Source organism: Triturus cristatus, chromosome 9 (genome assembly GCF_964204655.1).
Source record: "Triturus cristatus chromosome 9, aTriCri1.1, whole genome shotgun sequence".
NCBI classification, from domain to species: domain Eukaryota; kingdom Metazoa; phylum Chordata; class Amphibia; order Caudata; family Salamandridae; genus Triturus; species Triturus cristatus.
In genome coordinates this window covers 675,512,120-675,539,493 of record NC_140592.1, presented here as the reverse complement: position 1 = coordinate 675,539,493, position 27,374 = coordinate 675,512,120, and the positions used below count along the sequence as shown (strand labels likewise).

At 47.2% G+C, this 27,374-nt stretch overlaps 1 protein-coding gene across 1 annotated transcript in view; it reads left to right on the top strand.

The window, feature by feature from the left end:
• Nucleotides 1-21,729, top strand: part of LOC146798477 (uncharacterized) — a 36,168-nt gene extending 14,439 nt beyond the window's left edge. Inside the window, exon 3 of the mRNA XM_085625743.1 lies at nt 21,012-21,729. Coding sequence (XP_085481869.1) covers nt 21,012-21,541 — 530 coding nt within the window. The 3' untranslated portion in view covers nt 21,542-21,729. The remainder of the gene's footprint in view (nt 1-21,011) is intronic.
• Nucleotides 21,730-27,374: the final 5,645 nt, after the last annotated feature.

Genomic DNA, 27,374 nt, shown 5'->3' with positions numbered 1-27,374 from the left:
GACTGGGTGTGAGTGTTTGTTTGGTTCTGATGCTCCGTTCATCCCCACCCCCTTTTGTACCGCTTTGTTCGCCATAAGTTGGCAGGGTATGCTCAGACGTGAGTCCCTTGCTCACTTTGCCACTGGATTCAAGCAAGCCTGGCTGAAGACGGCTGAAATGCCAGAAACCGGTCCTAGGAAGCTTGTTTCCGGTCCAGGGAAGGCATGGCTTGGCAGTTCGGGCTGGACTGTTCCCATGAGGCACAGGGTCAGACTGATTTGCATATGGCCATGTCTGAACTGGGGTGGCAGAGTGGGCTAAAGAACGGTGATGGATCAAACCCAGATCTGTTGACTGGGTGTGAGTGTTTGATTGGTTCTGATGCTCCCTCCATCACCACCCCCTTTTGTACCGCTTTGTTCGCCATAAGTTGGCAGGGTATGCTCAGACGTGAGTCCCTTGCTCACTTTGCCACTGGATTCAAGCAAGCCTGGCTGAAGACGGCTGAAATGCCAGAAACCGGTCCTAGGAAGCTTGTTTCCGGTCCAGGGAAGGCATGGCTTGGCAGTTCGGGTTGGACTGTTCCCATGAGGCACAGGGTCAGACTGAGTTGCATATGGCCATGTCTGAACTGGGGTGGCAGAGTGGGCTAAAGAACGGTGATGGATCAAACCCAGATCTGTTGACTGGGTGTGAGTGTTTGATTGGTTCTGATGCTCCGTCCATCACCACCACCTTTTGTACCGCTTTGTTCGCCATAAGTTGGCAGGGTATGCTATGACGTGAGTCCCTTGCTCACTTTGCCACTGGATTCAAGCAAGCCTGGCTGAAGACGGCTGAAATGCCAGAAACCGGTCCTAGGAAACTTGTTTCCGGTCCAGGGAAGGCATGGCTTGGCAGTTCGGGCTGGACTGTTCCCATGAGGCACAGGGTCAGACTGATTTGCATATGGCCATGTCTGAACTGGGGTGGCAGAGTGGGCTAAAGAACGGTGATGGATCAAACCCAGATCTGTTGACTGGGTGTGAGTGTTTGATTGGTTCTGATGCTACGTCCATCACCGCCCCCTTTTGTACCGTTTCTGTACAAAAAGACACTTGAAAAAGCTGAATAAACCCAAATTAGCATGTTTTCGAACTCTCTGTTAGTACACAAGCATATATGAACAGTTACACGAAAATTACCGTGTTTAAAAGCCTTGTCTCACCACAAATGCCTTGTACTTCACTCATATGAATAATTTACATCGTAACGTCCATATCTACTGTTACTCTCTTAATTTGACAAGTGCTGTACAAAAGTTCACCGGACACCCGGATACTCTCACATATTCCCAAACTTTTTTTTAATAAAGTATGTGCCCCAGGGAGGTGGCGGTCCCCGGACAGCGGCTCCCCCTGGATTACTTAAATTAAAAAAAACAGTGCCATGGGGAGGTTGTGGTCCCCAGAGCAGGGGGGATTCTGCAAGGCCCCCCCACATAGTTTGAATTAGCCCCAGTGAGGTGGCGGTGCCCGGGGCTGCGGGCAGGCCCAGTGGGCTCATCCATATTCATAATTAAAAGTGCCCCTGGGAGGTGGCGGTCCCTGGGGTTCTGAATAGCCTGAGTAGGGGGGCCCTTTGCACCCCTTCCAAAATTTGACATGTACCCCTGGAACCTGGCCCACTCGGGAGTTATTCTAAAGCAAGCGTGGAAACCCGCGCTTGCCTTTTTAAAAAATGATGCCTCTGATTCACTGATCCAACTGCAAGTCCACAACAAACTTTAAAAAAATTATTTTTACCCACAGCTGGACCCCCTTTACCATATCTGGGGGTCAGGTTATTCCTACCCTGCCCCCTTTTTTTATTTGTAATTTTTCTTGGACTTAGCTTCAAGCCGAGTCCCAAAATGGCTGGCAACACTTCCTGGTTGAAGTGTTGGCAGCCAATCAAATTGTAGTAGGATCCGCGAGTCAACTGCAATACTCGCGTCCCCACATATCTATATTTTCTAAATTTAGATATCTGAAAAACGACTGAACGAATTTACACCAAATCACTAAAAGCATGCTTTCTGGACAAACATCTAGGTTTCTGCCAAATTTGGTGTAATTTCGTTCAGCAATTCGGGCTGAACTCATCTTAAAAAAACAAAAAAGTCCCATAGACTTAACATGTTTTGGGGCAACCCTTTTTTATCGGTGCCTGCATGACGGATCACCCCGAAAATTTAAACACAGCAGCTGACCCCAAATGGGGAAGATTTGAGGAAATTTTGTGCCGATTTGTCAAGCAATTACTATGGAAACTTTGGTTCTAAGTATAACTATCTACTAATGTATTTATATATATATATATATATATCTATATATATATCTATATATATATATATATATATATATATATATATATATATATATATATATATATATATATATATATATACATACACCTATTGGCGGTCGGCAGTAGGTAGGTATAGTTAGGACCTTGTTTCTATTTAGAAGGCGTTTTTTCTTTTGCCAATATCTTTGGTGTCGTTTGACGAATCTTCGTGAAATTTTCAAAATTAATGGTTCACTGAGGTCAGCTCCTGTTTTGAAAGTTTTGGGGTGATTCTTCAAGGGGGGCAGAGAAAAAAGGGGGTCCCAAAATGTGTTTTCCCAATAATAATTTCCATAGGAACTTTAGACAAAGCTACAGCCCGAACTGCTGATCAGAATTACACCAAATTTGACAAAAAGTGGCCCTCCCAAGCCCCAGGGACTGCCACCTCCCCAGGAATCAAGTAAAAGAAAAAGAAGTGTGGAGGCTGCTGCCCCCCCACACTGCCCCAGGGACAGCCACCTCCCTGGGGCTTCAATAATTTAATATAGTGTTCAGGGGTTCTTTCCCCTCCCCACACTGTCCCAGTGACCACCACCTCCTATTTAAATGCTGGGGTCCGTTGCGGACCCCTGGGCCCGGGGACCATCACCTCCCCCAGGGCTTAAATCAGTTGGGAGGGGGCCATGTGGCCCCCCTCCTGGAGCCCTTGATGGCCCTGGGGACACTCCCCCAAGGCCAGCACCTGCAATATTCCGGGGGGCCTACCCTCGGGGACATTGCTGTTTGCTATGGCACGGCGGGAGCACGGCTCCAGCCCAGTCATAGCCAACACTGCTTTGCTTCTTGGAAGCGAGAGCTGGAAACCTGCTCTTGCTTTCAAGAAGCGAAGCAGAATTAATTTTGGGCAAGGGAAGCGGCAGTCTAGCAGTTCCACTTGCCCAAAGGCAATGCCGGCTCCCGCAGGAGGCGGGATGCCGGCAGGGACCGTGGGGGCATTGGGGCTCCCCCCGCGGTCCCCAACTTCAAGGCTGGCCTGGGGATGGGGTCCCCGGGGCCAGAGGTGGCCCGGGAGGGGGGCCACTCGGCCAACTCCCTTTTGATGTTTTAAAATAAATAAATAAATGAATAAGGCCGGGCCCCAGGGAATGGAGTCCCTGTGGCCATAATTGACCTCAGGAGGGGGGCCACGTGGCCCCCTCCCCCCAAAAAACTAGGCTGTCCAGACCCTGGGGAATGGGGTCCCCGGGGCCGGAAGTGGCCAGGAGAGGGGGGCCATGGAGACCCTCTCCCGAGAAAAATATTTTAAAAAATATATAAAAACGAGGTCAAGCCCTGGGGGATGTGGTCCCCAGGGCCTAAAAAAATACTAAAAGAAAGGGGTCACACAGCCCCTTCTAAAAATATTTTAAACAAGCATTGGCATAGCCAATAGGTCTCGCCTTTGGGACCTTATAGGTGTTTAGCCATGCAACAGTTAATGTTACTGCACCAAGGATATTGTGCTGGATAACTAAACACTTAAACGGTCCCAAAGGCGAGACCTATTGGCTATGCCAATGCTTGTTAGCATTTGAGTGTGATTATAGAGGTATGGGCGAAACCGTTTAGGGCCGTTCCGTCCAGAATTTGATGGCCTGTGGTGTTGAAAGCACTGCTAGATAACAAGGGTATAAGAAGTCAGGAATGGGCACAAGTGAAGGGTATGACATGAAATTCCAAATGTCAAAATCATAAAATGTGTGATTTAAGATATGGATGTCGTTTAAGAACAAATGTGTTATTTTCTTGAAAGTTAAAAACAACCAATAACTGCATTGTAAATAGAGACACAAGTTTTCCATTTTTACTATAAATGCTTCCCTGTCTTTATTTTAAAAATCACAAAGAAGTAGAGGTTAAGGGTCTGATTTGCAAAGGGACTTACGTGTAGTAAAGGTACAAGTGTGGAGTCTCTGCACTCTGGGCAGCCTCTCTGTCCAGCGCACTGCAGTGAGTGCAGTGCGGAGATTCTGCCATGAGTGAAGAGACACGTAACTTTATTGCATATTAGTCCCTTTGTGATTTGAGCCCTAAGCCTTCATTTAAGGGTCTCACCATATGTTCAATCATGTCTGCTAGATCAAACGTTATGCATATAATCAGAAGCCCTAGTATTAAAACATGCCATCTTGTAATGTGCCATACATTGTCATTACCTTTTCTGTTTGCGAAAGGCACCAGTTATCGAAAGTAGTAAAATAAACTTTTACTAAAGTCATCTTGGTGAAACTGCAACGATTGCTGCTGCTTATTGAAGAGCATAAGGGCTGGTACCCAGCTAATGCCCCGTGCGCTCATTGAGAAAAGTGTGGGGTGACCAGCAATATCAAAGGAGAGGCAGAACGATCTAAGAGTATGAGCAAAGACAAGAACAGAGCAGAGGATAGGATAGTGGAATGAAGGGTCCCGAACACAGGAGAGGGTTGAGTAGTCGGTTACAGGACAGGCAGTCAGTGCGAAGGGAAACGCAGGGGAAACTGTTGGTTGAAAGAGGCAAAGATTTGATGAAGGGAGGACGAAATGGTTACGGGGGGGCACAGGGTGGATTAGCTACTTTCATAAGAGGAAACGTTTGTTAGGAGGATGTTGTGTTAAATCGTAATAATGTAACTGCGCAGGGTTGAGGCGAGTGAGGACTTGAGCACTGTGGACTAATTATAGTGTTAATCTTGGAGCAGATGTAGCAGGGTGAAGTCATGAGCAGGTAAGGATGAACAATAGAATACTGATAATTGAAGATGATGGAGAGTAAAGAGCTGAAGGTTTGCACAGAGCGCTTGTGGATGGTGAGGTAATGAGGTCCTGGAAATAGATAGATTTGACACCTCCTAGATCATTATGCAGTGTATGAAGGGCGTGCTTATTAACCAAGAAGTTAGCAGTGAATATGTGCTTTCGCCATTTATGTACTGCTGCCCTCATTTACTGTTATGCGCTCTTATTTCAAGTGTAATTCATGGCTGAGGCCTATCTTTGGTACAAGGTGGATAATGAAGCAGTTGTATGAGCTGTAGTGCAAGACTGAAGTGAGGTCTTTATGAAGATCACTTGGAAAGCAGTGAGAGCAGTGGGGTCCTGTTTTCTACAGCAGATGGGTACATGAGAGAGCGATCTACAAGGAGGCGAACTGATTTGCATGTGAAATGTGTGATGTCAGATGGAGCGATGATTGGTTTAGATTTGGATAAAGTGTTTGAAATTAGCATAAAATTGAGTGGCTTACCTTGCTTGTGGGTGGGATTAAGGAAGGTGTCATTTGAGGAGTGATCAGACAGAAGTGGAGACACTGCCAAAAGCATCAGTAAAATATTTTGGCAAGTTGTGGTCACACCAGTGAAAGCAGAATCGTTTGGTGAAGGCAATGAATAGGTGTGTAGCATAATTTCCGCCAGCTGTAACTGAAAGCCATTACTATATAGTTACAGAGACAAATGCGTTTCCAGATGTTTGGAATGAAAGAGGCTTATGGTGCGAGTCCTAATGAGAAAACATCTTGTCATCCATAATAAAACACTGACCAAGGAGAGTAAGATCACATAGGTATGCTTTACTAAGGTAATACGTAAAACAAAACAAATGTTAGATTGGTTTTGAAATAACAGTAAAATCATGAGTCTGAGTCTTAGGACCTGGAAGGCCAGTGCAATCAGGAGTGAAATACGGACAGTATTGGAGCATGCTAGTATAAACTATGTTCAGGATCCTTTGAGACACCTTTAAAAATACATTTTAATACAAGTAAAAGGGATAGCTCCTTTCCGCTCCTAAAGCGTCTTTTTTTTAATGCAGAACTAAATGCTGTTTGGTGCTCTGTAAAACACGTTAGCGCCACCTGGTGTATTTCATGCAATACGGCCCCAGAAATGTTCTGCCAAATGCAATGGATCTCCGTCACATAAACAAAGGCAATAAAAATCAAACATCAAAGCGGCGAAAGTGAAAGTAATCGAGCAGAGCATCAAAGGGCTGGGTGAGAAGGGAGGGGGGAATGCAAGGGTCAAAGCGGCTAAAGTGAAAGAAAGCTATAGAGAAGGGAGGGGGGAGTGGGAGCAGCTGTGCACGTGCATGTGATCGTGCACTCAAGGTTTAGGCCAGCCAAAAGACTGTGGGTAGCACTTTGAAAATCCCACATACAAAATGTCTCTTCGAGCCTTTGGCTCAGCGAAACCTAAAAAAGAAAAGCTGCCATCTCGCCGGAGGCCCCACCTCCTCTCTGCACCACTCTTCAAATGCACCTCCTGGTGCGTTCTGAATTGGGGGATTAAGTCCCCTTCAATCCTAAGGGTCCTTGGGGCCAACTAGACCACCAGGTACCTCCAGTAATACCCACACAGTGGGATTGCTGAGAGGTGGTCCGAGGCCATGCCCCTTTATACACCACTCTGCAAACACGCCTCTTGGCGCACTGCTGGTGGGGCGATGAGGTCCTCTTGTCCTCATCCCCCAAGCAGCAATGCGACAGGAGGTGCATTTGCAGAGTGGTATAAAAAGGGGGCTTGGCTCGGACCACTCCCAGCAATCCAGCTGTGTGGGGCTTACTGGAGGTACCTGGTGGGCTAGTTGGCCCCCGTGGACCCTCAGGAGGCAAGGGGACTTTATCCCCCAACCAAGAGCATGCCAGGAGGTGCATTTGCAGAGTGGTGGACAAAGGCGGCATGGCCTGTGTCCACCTATCAGCAATCCCACTATCTGGGGCATACTGGAGGTATCAGGTAAGCTAGTTGGCCCCAAAGGACCCCCAGCAGGAAGTGGACTTTAATCCCCATCCAAGAGTGCACCAGGGAGCGTATTTGCAAAGTGGTGGGGAAAGGGGCGTGTCCTGCTATGAGAACTTAGCAATGCTGCTGTGTGGGACTTACTGGAGGTAGTAGAAGGGGTCCTTGGGCGCCAACTACCCCTCCTATTACCTCCACCAAATCCCACACAGTGGGATTGCTAAGAGGTCTTCAGAGGCCACACACCTCCTTTCTCCACCACTCTGAAAACGTGGCTCCTGGCACAGTACTGTTTCGGGGATGAAGTCCACTTTACTCATGAGGGACTTTGAGGGCTAAGAAGCCCTCCTGGTACCTCCTGTAAGTCCTACGCAGCGGAATTCCTGAACACTGCTTGAAGGCCCAGCCCCTTTCTCCACCACTCTACAAATATGACTACCAGTTAAAGAAGCATTTGTAATTTAATAGGTCTCATATTTGAGTTAGAGCTATTGGTGTTGAAAATTTTATGAATGTTTTATGGAGTGGAGTAGATGTACTTTGTGAGTAGTGGAATTATGTGTTATGTTGTGCAGTGAAATTATGTGGATAGAAAGTATGTGGTATTTAGTGTATAGGAATTATGTAGAGTGGGATTATGTGTTATGGAGAGCAATTATGTGGTATGGTAGTCTGTGTTGTGGAGTGGTAACCTCGGGTTTAGTCTTCCTCGTTTCCATAGAAGCTAAACCATGAAATCTATGAGACACAAAAAGAAGAAATCACTGAGGATCACTTGTGGACCTAGTCAGAGGTATAAGCAGGGCCACTGGAAGTGTGCGGCTGTTTGGCTGTACCGAGTTTCGCACAATTATACATTTTCCGCATTAGCCACATAATCCATCATCTGCTCCCTAATCTGCAGATTTGAACAAAAAAAGTCTTGTTTCTAGCTCACACGGCTCAAATGTTACCAAAAATGCAGCAACAAGTGTTGCAGCGTGGTGGAAGGTCCTTTGTAAACCTAGAATGGTCTCCTGTTACTTATTGCTAAATGTGGGTGTTAAATTGGTACTAATGGTGTGCAAGCCACTCTTGCTTCTTTCTGCACCACTCTTGCCTCTTTCTGCATTTCTGTTGCTTCGTTCTGCACCTTTCTTTCTTTTTCTGCACATCTCTTCTACTTTCTGCACCTCTTTTGCCTCTTTCTGCACCTTTCTTGCCTCTTTCTGCACCCCTTTCGCCTCTTTCTGCACCCCTCCTGCTCTTTCTGCACTTATTTTGTTTCTTTCTGCACCAATCTTGCTTCTTTCTGTACCCCTCTTGCCTCTTTCTCCACCCCTTCCCCCTTTCTGCATGTCTATTGCTTCTTTTTGCATATCTCTTGCCTCTTAGTCCACCCCTCTTCCCTCTTTCTGCATCTCTGTTGCTTCTTTCTGCACTTATATTGCTTCTTTCCGTACCTCTCTTGCTTCTCTCGACACCCCTTGTGCTTCTTTATGCACTCCTCTTCTTTTTCTGCACTCCTCTTGCCTCTTTCTGCACCTCTGTTCCTTCTTTCTGCATTTCTTTTGTTACTTTCTGCACCTCTCGCTTCTTTCTGCACCCCTCTTGCTTCTTTTTCCATCCCTCTTCCATCTATCTGCACCTCTGTTGCTTCTTTCTGCACCTCTCTTGTCTCTTTCTCCACCTCTCTTGCTTCTTTCTGCACCTCTCTTGCTTCTTTCTGCACCTCTCTTGCTTCTTTGTGCATCCCTCGTGCCTCTTTCTGCACCCCTCTTCCCTCTTTTTGTACCCCTCTTGCCTCATTCTGTACCTCTGTTGCTTCTTTCTGCACTACTCTTGCTTCTTTCCGCACCCTTCTTCCCTCTTTCTACACATCTCTTGCCTCTTTCTGCACCTCTGTTGCTTCTTTCTGCTCTTCTTTTATTTCTTTCAGCACCTCTCTTGCTTCTTTCTTCACCCCTCTTGCCACTTTCTTAATCCCTGTTCCCCCTTTTTGCATCTCTGTTGCTTCTTTCTGCACTTCTCTTGCTTCTTTCTGCACATCTGTCCCTTCTTTCTGCAACCCTTGTTCCTCTTTCTGCACCCCTCTTCCCTTTTTCTGCACCTCTTTTGCCTCTTTCTGCACCTCTGTTCCTTCTTTCTTCACTTCTTTTGTTTCTTTCTGCACCTCTCTTGCTTCTTTCTGCATCCCTCTTGCCTCTTTCTCCACCCTTCTTCCCTCTTTCTGCACCTCTGTTGCCTCTTTCTGCACCTCTTGTTCCTATTTCTGCACTCCTCTTCTCTCTTTCTGCACTCCTCTGCCTCTTTCTGCACATCTGTTCCTTGTTTCTGCACTTCTTTTTTTTCTTTCTGCACCTCTCTTGCTTCTCTCTGCTTCCCTCTTGCCTATTTATCCACCCCTCTTCCCTCTTTCTGCATCTCTGTTACTTCTTTCTGCACTTCTCTTGCCCCTTACTGCACCCCTCTTCCCTCTTCTTGTACCACTGTTGCTTCTTTTCTGCACTTCTGTTGCTTCTTTCTGTACTTCTCGTGCCTCTTTCTGCATCCCTTTCCCCTCTTTCTGTACCCATGTTGCTTCTTTCTGCACCCCTGTTGCCTCTTTCTGCACCTCTGTTCCTTCTTTCTGTACTTCTTTTGTTTCTTTCTGTACCCTTCTTCCCTTTTTTGCATCCCTCTTGCCTCTATTTGCAGTTCTCTTGTCCTTTTCTGCACCTCTCTTGCCTCTTTCTGCACCTCACGTGCCTCTTTCTACACTTGTCTTGCTTCTTTCGACACCTCTGTTGCTTCTTTCAGCAATTCTCTTGCATCTTTCTGCACCCCCTCATGCCTCTTTCTGCACCTCTCTCACTTCTTTTTGCACCTCTGTCGGTTCTTTCTGCACTGCTCTTGCTTCTTTCTGCACCTCTTTTACAAATTTCTGCATCCCGCTTGCCTCTTTCTGCACCCCTCTTTCCTATTTCTCCACCTCTCCTGCTTCTTTCTGCTCTGCTCTTTCTTCTTTCTACACCTCTCTTGCTTCTTTCTGCGCCCCTTGTGCCTCTTTCTGCACCCTTCTTCCCTTTTCCTGCACGTCTCTTGGTTCTTTCTGCACTGCTCTTCCCTCTTTCTGCACCCCTCTTGCCCCTTTTGGCACCTCTTTTGCTTCTTTCTGTACTTCTCTTGCCTCTTTCTGCACCCCTCTCGCCTCTTTCGGCACCTCTGTTGGTTCTTTCTGCACTGCTCTTGCTTCTTTCTGCACTTATCTTGCTTCTTTCTATACCTCTCTTGCTTCTTATTTTACCTCTCTTGCCTCTTTCTGCACACACAGGGCTACTTTTAAACTGACCTCAGGCTCAGCAGTGTACACGTGCAAGTGCAGAAAAGGGCTGCTGACCTCTAAACTGCCATGCCCTATATGCTAGAGACTTAGAGGTAGTTTTAATCCCCCTGCCCTATTATGTACTAGGGCCTTACAGGAGAGGTCATGCCATTCACAGGGGTACCCCAACCCAAAGTGAACCCTAGATTATGTAGGTGTTGTCACTGTATTCTAAGTGTCTTTCAGCATAGCACTGACACTGGGCCTGGTTAGGTAGAGTTCAGGGTCAGTCAGCGTCAGTTACCACCAGTACCAGTCAGCAAAAAGTTGGGGGGTACCCAGGGCACAGGATGACTTTGCAACAAGGCCTCTTTCTGCAACTCTGTTGGTTCTTTCTGCACATCTCTTGCTTCTTTCTGCACCTTTCTTCCTCTTTCTTGACTTCTGTTGCCTCTTTCTGCATTTCTCTTGCTTCTTTCTGCACCTTTCTTCCTCTTTCTGCACATGTCCTACCTATGTAGGCATAGTTAGAAATTAGCATTTAAAAAGCCTTAGAAATTCACTGAAAAAAACATGGGTTTCAGGGACATTATAGTTATAAATTAGCATTTAAAAAACCTTTGAAATTCGCTGAAAAAAACCTAGGTTTCAGGACGTTAAAGTTAGAAATTAGCATTTAAAAAACCTTTGAAACCTTTGAAATTCCCCTTTAGGGGAAGGGGCCTCTTCATTCCAGAATGAGCTAGCAAAGTTGCGCATAAGCAACAGGCTACAACAAAAAAATGGACCAGCCAAAACCCGAAGGGGAGGGAGGAGGTCCAAGGGGAGGTTCCAAAGGAGGGACAGTGGCCAAATAGAATGTTGTAACATGAAGTCTGTGACAATTTGATATGTAATACAAAGTGTTCTGAGGGCAAGGAAAATGATGACAGTGATTTGAAAATTGTTAATTTATTAAATAAAATCTTGTATAAAGATTAATTGAAATTTTTGAGTGTGGGTCTAAATTTCTGCCCCACCCAAAGTGGAGATAGCACTGATGTCCATATTGATTTGTATAACTGTGTCAGAACACTAAAGCTCAGGGAATACTTTTTGGGTCGCAACTTTGGGAGCATTGAGCCTCCTATGAGGCCTAGCTCTGCGACCATACGATCAGAGACATGCAACATACAGTGTTTACTCTCCTGAGTGAGGATGGGAATTATGATATGCCATCTTTGTTGGAAGAACTTAGCATTCCCCAGACTCTGAACATGGATAGTGGACTTAGGCCTAAATCCAAATGCGTACCCGTCATGGCTTACCATCATAACATCGATATCTTTTATGAGAAATTGACTGAAGATCTATACAAATTGGAAACACCCAGTAAATTTGCACCACCTATTCGTCACAACATTACCCCCAAAGAAAGACAGGCACTTAATAGGCGGAGTCTAGACAAAAAACATTCTCATCTGGGAGGCCGATGAAGGCGGTAATGTTGTGGTCATCAACCATTGCGATTACATGAATGAAATCAATCGACAATTGAGCAATGAATCCTGCTATCGGAAGATTGTAGGTAATCCTATTAAGAATCTAACCATAATGATAAACATGAAACTGAGCAAATGGAAAGACATCTGTCTACTGACTGAGAACGAGTTTTGATACCTAAGGGTGGACTATCCAAAATTCCCTTGTATTTATATTTTGCCAAAAATTCACAAGTGGCCACACTTTCCACCAGGTCGTCCCATCATCTCGGGGTGCCCTCACCCCTCGAAAGACTTTCTGAGTTTGTGGATCTTAGGCTCCAAAAAACATGTTCTTAATCTGCCCTCGTATATCAGGGATAGTAAAGACATCTTAGTTAAATTCAAGGATTTCCATTGGTCTGATGAACTCATGTTCGTTACTTTTGATGTTGAAAGTCTATACACCTGCATTGACAAAAAATGTGGAATCATGGCTGTACAGTCCTTCTCAGATAAAGATAGTGCTGGCAAATACGAGTATAACGAAATGATTGTACAAATGATGGACATCATCCTCACCAACAACTTCTTCTTTCATGACAGATGTTGGTTCCAGCAGATATAAGGGACCGCCATGGGATCTAGGTTTGCTCCCTCTTTTGCATGCCTCTTTATGGGGTGGTTTGAGAGGGAGCATGCCTGGAGCAAAGGTGTCTCCCCCAGGACTGAACATATTGTGTTCTGGGGAGGTACATCAATGACATTATTTGCCTGTGGTCCGGATCCGAAGTACAATTACACCAGTACTTCACTTATCTCAACAGTAATGAGTACAATGTCATGCTGACTGTGACTTATCACAAGGAGAAAATAATCTTTCTGGGCATACATTGAATGGACTCATACAAAGTACATTGTACAGGAAAGAAACAGCCTGTAATGTTGTACTGCACCCTTCTAGTGCACACTCACGCTCTGTCATCAATAATATCCCCTATGAGGAGATGACACGAATCAGAAGGAACTGCAGTGAGGGTGAAACATATCTAACCAATATCATGGAATCTAGAAAAAGATTCCTGAAAAAAGGATATGAGAAGCAGGCGTTGGATAGAGCCATGACAAGGCTACAACACACATACAGGGAGGCCACGCTTAAGGAAAACCCAAGACGAAGCAAAGGGGTTACAGCCAAAAGCCCAGACAGGTTTGTGACCCAATACACTGCTAATAGCAATAAAATATTCAGCATCTTGAGAAAAAACTGGTGCCTTCTTATGGACGTACCTGGTTCCAAAAATGTCCTTACCAGCAAGCCTTCAATAACTTTCAGAAGGGGGGTATCCCTACGGATCACCCTATGCCTGAGCTATGTCACAAGTGTGAGGGTGACATGCTTACCATCAAAACCTAAAGGCTTTTTTATTTGTGGCACATGCAATATCTGTCCTTTTGGCAGAATTAAGACCAAGACTTTTACTTACAATATAGTCAGACCATATAACATCAGAAATGTCATCAACTGCAACACCGCGCATGTCATATACGTGCTAAGATGCACATGTGGAATGATATATGTGGGCAGCACAGTACGCAGCCTAAAGAACCGAATACAGGCGCATCGCAGGGCAATACTAAACAAAGACAGCAAATACCCTTTAATATATCACTACAAAGCCATACACCCTCCTGATACCTCCTTCTGGTTCCATGGTATTGACCATGTACTAGTAGGAGAGAGAGGTGGCAGTAGGGAACTCCTGGTTAGGTAAAAGAGGACAAATGGATTTGTCGCTTAAAGGCAACACTTAAAGGTCACGATACAGATGGGGAATTGCATTACTTTTTGGTATAAATTACCCTTGTAATTTATTTACCCTTTACTGTATCAATGACTTCGTACTAACCTAATAAAATGTATTGACAATGCCTATATATGAAATGACACCTCGTACACATTAACTCTGTAAGCTTATACGAATATAGTATTTTGTGTTCTAGAAAACAATTAACAATGTCTTCTTTTTGTATATTCTGTTTTCTCTTACATAGACACAATACGCTCCAATTAGTTTCTATTTTGTCCACTCTATAGATTATATTCAGTTATTCTCATTTGTTATCCTTCTTTTATTTCCATTCTGAAATCTTGTATTGGCACGCAGCCTTTTAAAATAAGAATACTGTTTTCCTTCTGTTCTCTTTGAGCTGGCTAAATGGAAATTCTCTTTCCGAAATTACAATTGTCCTTTACATGGTACGGTAGCGGATATTTTTGTACACATTATCTTACTCAGCTGTACTGGACTCTTTACTTGTTAAAAAGTTGGTACAGGACTTACAAGATGGTGGGTCATACTTATTTCTCGAAATTCACCGAATGAGTTGGTCTATCAATCTTGCACTTGGTTCGTCCCTTGGACGACAATACTACTTATCCTTATTTCATATCTGTCTAACAGGGTACATGTTTTTATCTCCATCCGGCATCAATTCATATGACACGTATAATGATGGTGTGAATAGGTTGTGGTTTCCAACATATGTCCTTGGGTACAACATATTAACCTTTCCTTAATACCATGCGATCCTTCGTGTATATTTAACAATTGGGCACTTTTACTTTTTCTTTAGCACTGATAGGGATACTTTTCCATCTTCTTGTCAGGCTTCTCAATATGGCGCTTTCTTACACTGTGCCTTATTTTACCTTGTTACGTATCATACATACAATAAGGCTGTCATCTCATGACCCTATGTTTTCCTTCAGTTACCACAAATCAATAGTTGTTACATTTGTTTCTGTATCAAGCCTATCCTATAGCCTGGCACATTTCACTGTGCATTTTTCTCTTTTGTTTTCTTGGTATTACATATTGCAACTGCTGTCAGACACTCCAAGATGGCGCGTTTTTTTACTTTGCCTCGTGTCATCACACGCATCTGACACGCGTCACGACGTGGACAATGCTTTTGTCCCCATAAAACTTTGAAAAAATGGCACGCCGAGACATACTGAACCGCTTCCGGCCACCATGCCGTTACCGTAATTTTGCATCGTTGAAGGTGAGTGTTACCCCAGGTGCTGGCACTATCGGACACTTTTCTCACATGTTCCCTCTTTCCCTGCACGTAATATGGCATAGTGCATTGGCATTAATGAACATCCATGTGCTCTCGGTTTCCCTTATCTGTGGGAACTGGCGACGCACTTTACTGTAGGTTACATTAGTTATCCTTAAACTTTGGGCCCCTTTTCCCTTTTGTTGGCATATGCCATTTCAAATGGGGTTTACTGGCCTTCTTTTCCCCATACGTAATATGTTATAGCGCTTCGGCATTTCTGATCAGGTATGTGCTCTCAGTTTCTTTTATCGACAGAAACAGGCAATGCACTAAATAATAGCGACTTTTAGTCACCTTCAGCATTTGGGCTTATTTCCCTCTTGTTGGCATACGCGGTATCAAACTGGACTCACTAGTCTGCTATCGGGACCACTACCCTGTATTGCTTATCTTTTAATTTTTCCTGTTTTAAAAACAGACGTGTCTGGTCCTTGAGTATTTTAACCTGGTGGCCATTCTCAGGTCAGGGTGTTTTTCTCTAGTACAGTAAATTATTGCCTCCGTGATATACAGGACTATTTGTTTTTCGCTGTTTGACTGACACCTGGGCATCAATTACAATACAAACCAGGATTGTCTGTCAATTTACAACTACTACTAATGGACAATAGAAAGTGAGCTGGGATTGGATTAATTTTCCCCCAAACTGAGAATGTTACACCTGGACTACATCTCTATTTACTGCATGGATTTTTTGGTAACACTTGTCAATATCTGCTAAGGTGAGATCCCTTTTAGTTACCATTTAAGGGGATTTGTACACAAAATTCTTCCTGTACTATCAGGTATTTTTACCATTGATACTTTATAACTGGTTATGTCTCACACACAAGACATTGATTAATTTTAATTGTTGGACCTGCTTTTGAACACAGATTATTTTCCCGTTAATGCGCTATGTACTTTGAGTTTCTAGTATGTTATGACCACCACTAATTGATTTATTATCAGCAACAGAATTCAAACTGGGATCTGATTCATTTTCCCCTCTATGTGATATGAACATCTGGATTATATTTTTGCGCAGTCACAGGATCTTTTGTGAACACTCTTAAAGTGATCAAACCAAGCAGGTAAGTGTAAGAGCACATACTTTATTGACTGTTCGTCTCCACAGCTTCCAGGAACAGACAAGATCCTGGGATTCAAACCATAGCATTCCATTACCATGACAGTGGCATCATAAGGAGTGCAAGGCAGATGGATAGCATGCTTATAGAGAAACTACTACAACATCTCCTCTCTTTCCATTAATACAAAAGGAAAAGAGATAAAGCAAAAGCAAAAGATGATAGGCAGAGAAGAAGAGAGATGAGAAAGAATTACCAAGACGTAATGAGATGAATAAGGCAAAAGGTGTACCAAACAGCGATAAAAAAAACACTGAGGATAAAGATGGACAAAACGTCCACACATAAATGTTCATAAATTGAAAAAGCAATAAAACAGACTACAGATTTAAATGATTTGGCGGGACACTCGTCCTACTACTCCTTCTTGGAGGGACATATATCAAAGGTCTCAGTACACTGTCTTTAACAGTAAGTTGTCTTTGAACTGATTGGGGCTGAACAACGTTCCCCGATTCAAGACCCAGGTGCATCACAACCCTCATAGGAATCTTGTAAATTCTGGACAAATTCCACCAATTTTTGCCATTGACTCTTACGGCAAAGCGCGAGGTAGTATCAACTTTGACAGGAGGACCAAACTTTGAAAGACCCTTGGGAACATTAAGAGGGGACTTAATTCTCACCCAATCCCCCACAGAGACCATGGACTTGGATTCAGTCACATCCGAGACAGCAGGCTGTGGATGCGTGCCATAATCACTTTGTGTCGGGACAGCAGGAAGTGATTGTAAACCATTATCTCCCTGTGTCTCCGGGCAACTTGACAGCAAACCCCAATTCTTCATCCAGCAGGACACATGTGAAAGGAAGCTTGTCTACCTCTAAGTAGAGCAAAAGGACTAGATCCTGTGATGGCACTTGGAGTAGTGTGATGTGCCCACAACATACTCTGGACAACCTCCTTGATATCAACTCTGGATGAAAGAGCCCACTGAACACATGCAACAAGAATTCAATTGGTATGCTCAATGAAACCATTGGCCTGTGGGTGATATAGAGCTACACGCTGGTGGGAGATACCACACTGGAACAGAAAATCAGACATTTATTTGGACGTAAACTGCACACCATTGTCGGATACAATCTTCTTTGGGAAACCCTCTCTGGTAAAAAGACTCTGAAGGAACCTGATGACCTCATGTGAGTTGAGATCTGTCATAAAATGGACCTTCCACCACTTGCTGAAGTAATCTGTAACTACCAGTGCAAACTTGTATTTATTGCGCAGAGCATTGAAGGGTCCCACGAAGTCGATAGCCAACTTCAACCAAGGACCCTCGGGTGCCTTCACCTGTTGAACAGGAGATGAAACAATCTTAATAACCTTATCACTAGTACAACATGTCACACATCCTTCCACAGCATCATTGATTTTACGTTCCATGGAGGGCCATGAATAGACACAACACATCCTTTTTTTAATGTTCGTCTACCCAAGATGTCCCTCATGACCATAGTCGATGATGCAACCTCTGAGAGATTCAGGAGGGACAAACTTATCCCCCCCCCATGATCATCTCTCCACCCTCCAAAGTAAGCTCATCAGTGATCTTGGCGAAAGAATGAAGATTAATGTCCAGTTGTTTTTCCTTAGGCCAACCAGATACATTAAAATCCTTCACCTTCTTGAGAACAGTATCGGACTCCATTCCACCAAACCAATCATGCTCAGTGAAAGAGCCCAAACCACACGCGTCACCTGCGGCAACAAGGCACTCTTCATCTGTATTGTCGTTATGATCATCTTTTCCTAAAGGTAAAGGAGACCTTAAAAGATAAACGACTCTTGTGTTTCTCCCACCCGGGATGTGTGCAACCTCAAAATTGTACTGCAGCAATTTCTAACTCAACATAGCAATTCGGGGGGTATGGTCTTTGACAATTCTACCCTCATGGATGGGAATGAGGGGCTTATGATCAGTAAGAAGAGTAAACTTCTTCTTAAGGGGAACTGGTAAGGCCGAAGGGGAGCACGACAAACTGAAAGTTCTCTTGGCCGACCGTGTACTGCAGATAACACCTGTGGGCAGGCAGGTAAAGAGATGTGAAATTAAGCATCCTGTAAGTCTACCAATACCATCCAGTTGCCTCTGTCCTGGGCAGACAGGAAAAGATTGAGAAGGTACAAGGACAAAGGCCTCCGTCCTTCTTGGGCGCCAGAAAGTAGTAGGAATAGCAACCATGAGCTCCTTCTGATGCCAGCACCTTCTCTATAACTCCCTTCGCCTAGAGAGCTAACAGCTCCTGATGGAGGAAAGCTAGGTAGTTCTCTGTCAGCTTGTCGTAAGTAGGTAAAATAGGAGGGGAAGTGGTCACAAAGGGAGGGAGTAGCACCTTTGGACGGGCTACAAATCCCAATGGTCTGATGTCCAGTAGTGCAGGTGATGGCATATACTGCCCATGATGGTTGGTGGGTGTACTAAAGGAGTTTTGGAGGCTGCTGTTGGCGGGGTGGGGGACTGGCTCAACCTCTGGCTGTCTGTCACACATGGGCTGTGGGTACCACATCCTTGGTCACAAAAACATTGTGCAGTTTGCTGGTTGGCGTGGCTGGGTGTGTAAAGATGTGGTTGGAAAACCCTTGGGCTGCATCCCTCCTATCAGCAATTGCTTGAGAGAGTATGGCTCGGCCCTCCTCTGAGACCATGGGTAGCACTTGTGCAACCAAGTCCCAGATGGTATGTGAGTATTGGCCCAAGGGGAATGGATCATTGGAGGCAAATCCCGGCTGAAGCAAATCGGTCAAGTCTTGACTATCACTGAGGGTAGCCTATGGTCTAGGTTCTCAGCCTCCCTTCGCACCACGATTGTGAATGAGGCACCCTCCACCATAGCCACAGTAGGAGGAGAGGTCAGGTCAGCATCTGGTGAGGTGTCCAGTCCATTGTCATCCACTAAATCCTTCTAACAGTTGTCCTCTGGTTCTTCTAACTGGTATCCATAAGGTCCTGCTGACCCCTTGCATTCATCAACCACTCCTGGCCTGTCATAAAAATAAGCCACTGATTCCAATATGGGGAGTCTGCCTCTGTCAGCCCTAGAGCCGGCATAGGACAATACCCGTCCGGCTCCATATTGGGGTCGATAATGATGATGTGGCATTGCCACCACTGGGAGTCTATGGCCAGGGCCGTCAGCACTGGAGCGAGTGCCGGGTAAGGTCGAGGTCACTCGACTGGCGCTGTTCCAGATCTGTCAATGGATCCTTGGGGCCCAACTGATGCAGAGGGCAAACCCGCTGGCGGAAGATCAGTAGCGGCCCCTCCCAGACCTGTGGGGCCCGAGGGTGCACCAGACAGGTAGGACTCCCCAATAAAAAGATGCATGGCCTCATAAAATTCCTAAAGTAGGACGGGGCCGCTCTGGCTCCCGGAACGTCAGCTAAGGCACAGAGGCGGACCAGGTACAGGCTCAACTTCAGAGCTAGGCCTCAAGTGCTGATGGCCATGCGACTGGTACGAAGATGTGCGAGGTAAAGTCGAAGACCTCTTCGATTCCTTCTTCTTTTTGTGGTACTTGACATCCCCTCTGACTTGAATTAGGACAACAATCATCACTTGGCAAGCCATCTCAGGACCTTCCTCATGATTGAGGCCTGGACCATCTCGGAGTCGATCGCCGTCGGGTGGGGAGATTGAGGGACCATTCCCTCAGTGCCTTAGGGTGCATGGAGCGGCAGTCATCGCATGTCTTGGCGCCATGGTCACACTTAAGATGCCATAGATAGAAGAAATGCGGGTCCGTCACCAACTTCTGGCGATGACAGGCACCTCATGGCTTAAAAACTTCCTTTCTGGTAGACATCCTGCACGCCAGGAGACAAAGTCCTAAAAAGCTACACAAAAGGGTGAAAAATAGTCAGTCAAAAAGCATCTGGGGTAGCTCTTCCCCGGATCTGCGCTGACTGGCACGGAAAGAAAAGAACTGACGGCAGTGCCCTGTGGTGGCACCTATATAGGAACCCCGCATCTCACATCCGGCACCAACGACTCCTAGCAGAGCAGAATAATGCCACCTACCGGCATGCAGAAGTACTGCTTATGAAAAATATTCAAATCCAGTTAGACGCCTGGGGATTATTCTAAGGTAAGGAATCTGTGGCTAAAAGTCTCTATCAGATTCAAGCATTCCACCCATCACTTTTTTGTATACTTTAACCTTTCTCTAAGGGGTAGCACACAAGGTAAAAGAGACAGTAAATCATCATTCTGCACATATGTGGCAAACTTTAGCTGTTTCAAACACTTCTAATGCACTCACACAACAGTCATAGCCATTGTCTTTCTCCTCTTGCAAGCAAATAGAAGGTAAATTGAGGGAGGGGAGAGAAGAAGGGAAAGATGAAGGTAGAGTTAAAGGAATGGTCATGGCTGGGAAAATGTGGACTGTGCCCTCTATCCTGGTAATGCACCGCAAAAGAGACTGCAGCAGGGGAGAATGCCATCTTAGAATGCTGGTCATTCTTAGTCCTGGATCCCTTTTTCTCCAAACATGTATTACAATAGCATACAATTATTGCCCCCTTCTTTTTATGGCAAATGTGTGGAGAGATTAATTCTGTGCTCTTACCTTAAGGTACTAAACATTTACTCCAAAGTGTTGTCCGACACCTCAGAGATGATATATATGTATGATATTAAACCTTCCGCTTCACTGCCGCCAACCACACAGAACCAGCCAAAGTATTGGTGAAAAAAGGAAAAGTGCATCATGTTCAGCCCTGTGTGCACTGTGGCATGGATGGGTGACTGAAACTAGAGCCTGTTGTACATCCTTGTCCCGCAGCTTCTACTATATCAATATTAAAAACTAAGAAAATATAATCTTACTGTGATAATCTGTCTCTGATAATTGTGCCAGCAACTTTCACAATTTTAAGACCTGGTTTTGGCCAAAATGTCATATTTTGAAATGTGTCTATGTCAAACTCCTGAAACCTGTCTTCTCTGTTACTCTCTGCAGTGCTTTTCTCGGCTGCTGTTACCGAGGACTTGAAGGACGGTCCCTCACATCATTTAGAAGGTTTAAACCCGCACGATGAATCCGTCCCACTTTTGTCCCGGTCCAGAAGAAGTTATGGACGAAAGGAGTACATCATGTTCCATGGGACGTCTGTGAACGCTGCCTCTTCCATCCTCAGCAATGGTTTCAGACCATCTCAAGACGGCATGCTCGGCCCCGGAGTCTACGTTAGCCGGGATATAAGAAAAGCACAAGCTTATCCACCCAATATACCTCCTCATGAGAGGGTTGTTCTGAAGGTCAAAGTCCGTGTCGGCAAAGTGAAGAAGATCGACAGACAAGGCCACCCCTTACAGCGAACGTGGCACCAACATGGGTATGACACAGCCTGGGTACCCCCCAACTGCGGCATGGTACCAAGCGGTCTGGAGGAAGACTGCGTCTGGGATCCCAAGAGAATCAAAATCATCGACGTTGTTCAAGCTCCAGCTTACGCCATGCCATTTCTAAAGTCTAAACTTCCCAGATGAAAGCATCACTGAGGTTACTGGCTGCCTTGTTAAAGTCAGATTTAAGTCTTAAAGTTAAGCCTGGTAAAGACGGCGAGACAAAAATATCATAGGTACTTGCCAAATGTTAATGCACCTGTATCACTACTGCCTGTTGCACAGGAAAAACACATATATAAAATAAAGCAAACCCAATTCACATAGCAGAATACCTGAATCATGTGTCATTCTGAGTCGAGGCTTGAATCAGTGAAGCAGGTAAGACTGTGGTGTAGTTCAGCCCTATAAGTTTAACACCCCATGAAGGGGCTGGCCACAGAAGTCCTAGTAAAATGAGCAATCATAATTTATGAAGTTTCCACAAGGCCCACTGTAGGCAAAGGGAGCAGGAAGAGGGAAATGGGTCTAGTTAGAAACAGCTGAGAATGTTTTTTAGGTCTTGCCTAGGCAGAGATTGCGCTGTCTTTTCGAGACATGCTGTGTTCAGGTAACAACTTCTTTTACCCTTAATCATTAGTGCTGTATTATTAAACAATCTTTATTCAGCAAAGAACACAGCCATAAAAGATACAATACATTAAAACAATATCAAATTCATTAGGAGGAAACATATTTCATTATAATAAACTACTTTAAAATATCGGATGATACACACTCCTCATTAAAAAAACCTCTGACACGCACACGGGTATAAATGCTGGCCAAATACCTGTGTACTCTGTCATCATGAAACCGTTCACAAATCCCCCCTCAGATTCAATCATATCTGGTTTTCCTAGATCTTATCATTGCTCTTAAAAAATGTATAACAACAAATTAAGTGCCTTCGTTCTGCTGAAGTTGCATGTGCAAAAGTGCAATTCGGACCTGTCTAAATCCCATTTCTTTTAAATACGGTTTAAGATACATTCACCTTGGGTACATAAAATATTTGCATAATAAGACAAAATTTAAAATAACAGGTGGAGTCCTATTGTCGCAGCCACAGGGCCCTCTGTCCTCGGCTCGAACAACATATCCAGGTGGAGAGGCTACTAAATGATGAAACATTAAATCTAAAACGAGTGATTAAAAAACGATTGTGTGCACAAGTTAGGAGGGTAAGATAAAACTCTGTTCCCAGCACTGTTTTAACTAATGCATGTGCTCTAACCAACGGCTTAATCAGGTCCTTTCCTTCTCTCTCAGCACTTGCTTTTTTAAAGAACAGGTCATTAATTCATTTTTTACCCTCTCTCTTCACCGCATTATAATTCACAAAAATATCTGATCTACCTATCGCACAGAATGTTTCCTTGATATATCTTAGCCAGGGAATTTTAAAAGCATGATTCAATGAGAAGCAATCCTGAATTACTGCTTGCTTAAAGGAGGCTTCCTATTGGACCAACTATTCACCCAGCAAAGCAGGGGCTTGACTGCCACTAAATCAGTGAGATACCTTACCTCGAGTTCCTCATAAACTGAGTATGCCGGAGTACCCTGAGGAACTTTTGATAGGCGTCTCAGGAATTTCTATTGCGTGGTCTGTAATTCAACAACTGTCTTGTAACCCCAGATCTCGCTTCCGTACAAAGCCTTAGAGATACAGAATGACTGATATAGTTTTTTTTAAAAAAACACGCAACAAGGAGGAGCCTAGCGCGCAACCAAGATGGCCGCGTAGGTGCGAGGCTCCCGAGGACCTCCGCGACCTCCTGAATTAATCCTGGCGATATCCTGTCCTTGTTGAGGGGACTGTGTTGGGGAACCGGAGCTGAGGCGCCACCCGTTTTTTGGGCTCGAATCGGACCCCGAACGCCGGTGGGAGCATCGATCGAAGGTTGCGGCCTTCTCCTCGCCGGCCCCCCGGATTGGAGTAGTGGGGCGATCCGGGGACGAAGTGAATAACAGCGGCGAGCGGGGCTGGGCGACTGGCGTACCCCGCACTTTCACTTTCGCTTTTGCGCCCTCCTAGCTCTCAAGCCGGGTCGGGCTGCGGAGCGGGGTGCGGTGGCCTTGTCCAGGAGCCCGGCTGACCCGCCGGCGGTGGGTTGACCCGCGGTTCGGTGGTCGCCCCTGCCCCCCCCCTGGCACCCGTGACTTGGTATAGCGGCCCGTTTGGGGAGCTTGGCACGACGGTGGAAGAGCCAGCATGTCCAACAAACAAGATGGCGACCGGGCGAAGGTGAAGACGACCCGCCGTGGCACGGCGCACCAGGCCAACAGTATGGACCGCTACACGCTTCAGAAGGGTTCTCCGGAGACATCGCGTGCATCCCCGGTGGGCCCGACGGAGGCATCTGCTCATCCGGTGGATCTGACCCTCCGGGACGTCATGGGCGCCATCGCAGAGATGAAGGCCTCGGTGGACCAGCGTTTCGACACCTTAGCGCAAAAAATAGACTCGGTCCTTGTGGATGTGAGCCTTGTGAGGGCAGACTTGTCCAAAACAAACGACCGAGTCGACTCCCTGGCCCACACCACAACGAGCCTCACGACAGACGTGGTTGCCCTCCAGAAGGAGGTGCGCCGGCTTGGCCAGGCGAGCGCCCTGATGGACCGGCGATTGGAGGACTCCGAGGGTCGGGCCCGGAGGAATAATGTCCGTATTGTGGGGGTCCCGGAGGGACGAGAGGCGGAGGCGGCGGATCTTTTCGTGGAAGATTTGATCCTGACCCATCTCCAGCCCCGGGGGCTGAGTAAGCTTTTTGCGGTGGAGCGTGCTCACCGGGTCCCCGGGGGCAGACCTAAGACTGGTGCCCCGCCGCGGCCGCTCATTGCCCGGATTTTTAATTTTCGGGACAGAGATGCTATCCTCCAGACCTCCAGGCAACAGGGACCGGTCAAGCTTGACAACATGGAGATACATTTCTACCCAGACTTTACTCCGGCGGTCCAGAAGCAGCGACAGAGCTTTCTTGGGGTTAAACGTCGCCTAAGGGACCTGAACCTCAAGTACTCAATGCTCTTTCCAGCCAAGCTGAGGGTAGAGGTGGATGGTCGCACGCACTTCTTCGACCGGCCCGAGGCGGCTGGGGACTGGCTGGACACTCTGCCTGGAGATCGGGGCCGGGGGGGCGGGGGGGGCGCGGCTGGCGAGGAGGGCCCGCCGGATCAGAATTGAGGGGTGACTGAATAGGCCTTGCTCTGGACGTTGTTCCTTCACCATTTATTGATTGCGTATGTTCCCCTCCTATGGAGGTTGCGTGGGGTCTGTTGGGGGCTTCCCTCCTCCTCTGGGGGACTAGTTAGTATTTTAGCTATGGGGCGACAGGCACACTGCACTTTGGGGGGGCTGTCTGGGCTCATGCAGGGGTGCAGGGAGGGGGGAGTTCTGTTGGGACCGGGGGGTGGGGGGGGTGTGTTGTTTGTTAGCACCGCAGGGCAAACCCGCTACTATGTTGTTGTTATTAGGATGCTCGATGGGGGACGACCGATTGATTCGACGTATGATGGGGGGTAGGGATTTGACTGTGTTGTCATGGAATGTTAACGGCCTGGGGGATAGGATTAAGCGTGGTGTGGTCCTGCAGTACTTAAAACGTATTTCACCAGATGTTGTCTTCCTGCAGGAGACGCACCTTATAGGTAACTCCTTTCATGCAATGAATCGGCGGGGATATCGTTTGGTGGCACATTCCGGCTTCACCTCGGGCTCGCGGGGGGTGGGTATTATGATCAAGAACTCGCTCCCGTTGGAGATTGATGAGGTGCGCCATGACGAGAGGGGACGCTACACGGTTCTGGTGGGAAGAATGGAGGGTAGAGTGTTTATCACATTCGCGGACCTGGGGCGCCTCCTTCTGGACCTTCCGAGTGGCCTGCTGGTGGTTGGAGGGGACTTTAATGCGGTAGCCTCTGGGTCTATGGATCGCCATCCCCCTAGGGACCTCCCCCGGGCACAGGCGTGGCTGCCCGGCCTTCTGGACACGCTGGGCCTGGTGGATTGCTGGCGATTAAAGCATCCCGCATTGCGACAGTACACCTTCCACTCGGGTGCCCATGGTAGCCTCTCGCGGCTTGATTACATCCTTGTCCCGGCGGCCCATGCAGGGAGGGTGGGGGAGGTGCGCCATCTAGCGCGGGGTATCTCAGACCACTCCCCATTGTTGTTGCATTTCGATGTCTTCCCGAGGGGGGATGGCAGGGTGGCCCCAATCAATGCATGGTATTTGCGCGACCCCACCATTCGTGCCGATTTGATCAAATCCTTACAGCGATATTTCGACGAGAATGTGGGGTCGGTCTCTTCCGCCATCTCCCTGTGGGAGGCTTTCAAGGTAGTCCTTAGAGGGGAGGCCCTTTCCTTTATCTCCCATGCCCGGCGGCTCGAGCGGGAGGAGGTGACCCGGGTAGAGGCCGAGATTGCAGAACTGGAGGGTGACCTGGGGAGCGGGGTAACAGACGCCAAGTTGCATGTTCTACACCTAAAGCAGGCGGCCTATCGGGCCCTCGTCACGGAGGCGGCCAGGGGCCTCAGTAGAGAGCAGCAGGGGCGATTGTATGATGTGGGTGATAAGGCTGGCAAATTGATTGCGTGGTTGGATAAGAGGGAGAGAGCGAGCCGCGTGGTGCCTTTGATTGAGAGTGTTGATGGTGCGTGTGTCACCGAGCCGGAAGCCATTGTCTCCTGCTTCGCGGATTATTTCCGCGAAGTCTACTCCCCGGTTTCCCCCTGCTCGGAGGAAGATTCCCATGCCCTGCTTCGGGACATCGCACTGCCCTCCCTAACGGTGGAGGACAGGGATTCGCTGGACGCCCCTCCCACCTCGGACGAAATTGCCTTGGCTATTCGCTCGGTTGCATCCGGCAAGGCCATGGGCCCCAATGGTATTCCCATTGAGCTCTACAAGCTACGCCCGGATGTGTTGGCGCCCCACCTGCGCGCGATGTTCCTGGCGGCCCACTCGCAGGGTTCCCTCCCGCCGGACCAGCGCCTGGCCACAATTGTGGTGATCCACAAGGAGGGGAAGCCCCGTGAATGGGTCACATCCTATAGGCCGATTTCGCTTTTGAACGCGGAGCCCAAAATCCTTGCCAAGGTGTTGGCCAACCGGTTGGTTGGCGTGGTGGGCGACCTGGTCCACCAAGACCAATCTGGCTTTATACCGCACCGCAACACGGCGCTCAATCTGCGGCGCTTGCACGGGGTGCTCGCGCGTGTCCCATTTGTGCGGGAGCCGGCCATCTTGGCGTCCTTGGACGCCACCATGGCGTTTGATACGCTTGAATGGCCATACATCTGGGCGATGCTGGCGAAATTCGGGTTCGGCCCGGGTTTCATTAGCTGGGTCAAATTGCTATATTCGGGCCCATTGGCGCAGGTGGTAGTGAATGGGCGAGTCTCGGCCCCATTCGCGCTGGGGAGGGGTACGCGACAGGGTTGCCCCCTGTCGCCTCTCCTGTTTGCCCTGGCCCTGGAGCCCCTGGCGGAGTGGCTGCGGTGGCACCCTTCTATCCGTGGTCTCCGCTGGACCCCCGAGCATGAGGACCGTGTGTCCCTCTACGCTGACGACATCCTTCTGTATCTCGCCTCCCCGCGTAAATCACTGATCGTCCTGGTTGATGTTTTGCGCTCATTCGGTCGCAACTCAGGCCTGGTCATCAACTGGGCGAAATCCTGTGTCTATGTGCTTTCCGGGGAGGCTCCGGCCCTACCACGGGACTGTCCGATCCAGATTGCCTCCCAAGGTTTTCGGTACCTGGGTATCTATATCACACTTGACCCGGAGGCCCGCTATGAGCGGAATTTGCTGCCCCCCCTCCAGCGCTTGAGGGAGGACGTGGTGCGCTGGCGGCGTCTGCCGCTCTCGCCGCTCGGCCGAGCGGCTTTGTTCAAAATGATGTCCCTGCCGCGATTCCTCTACGCCCT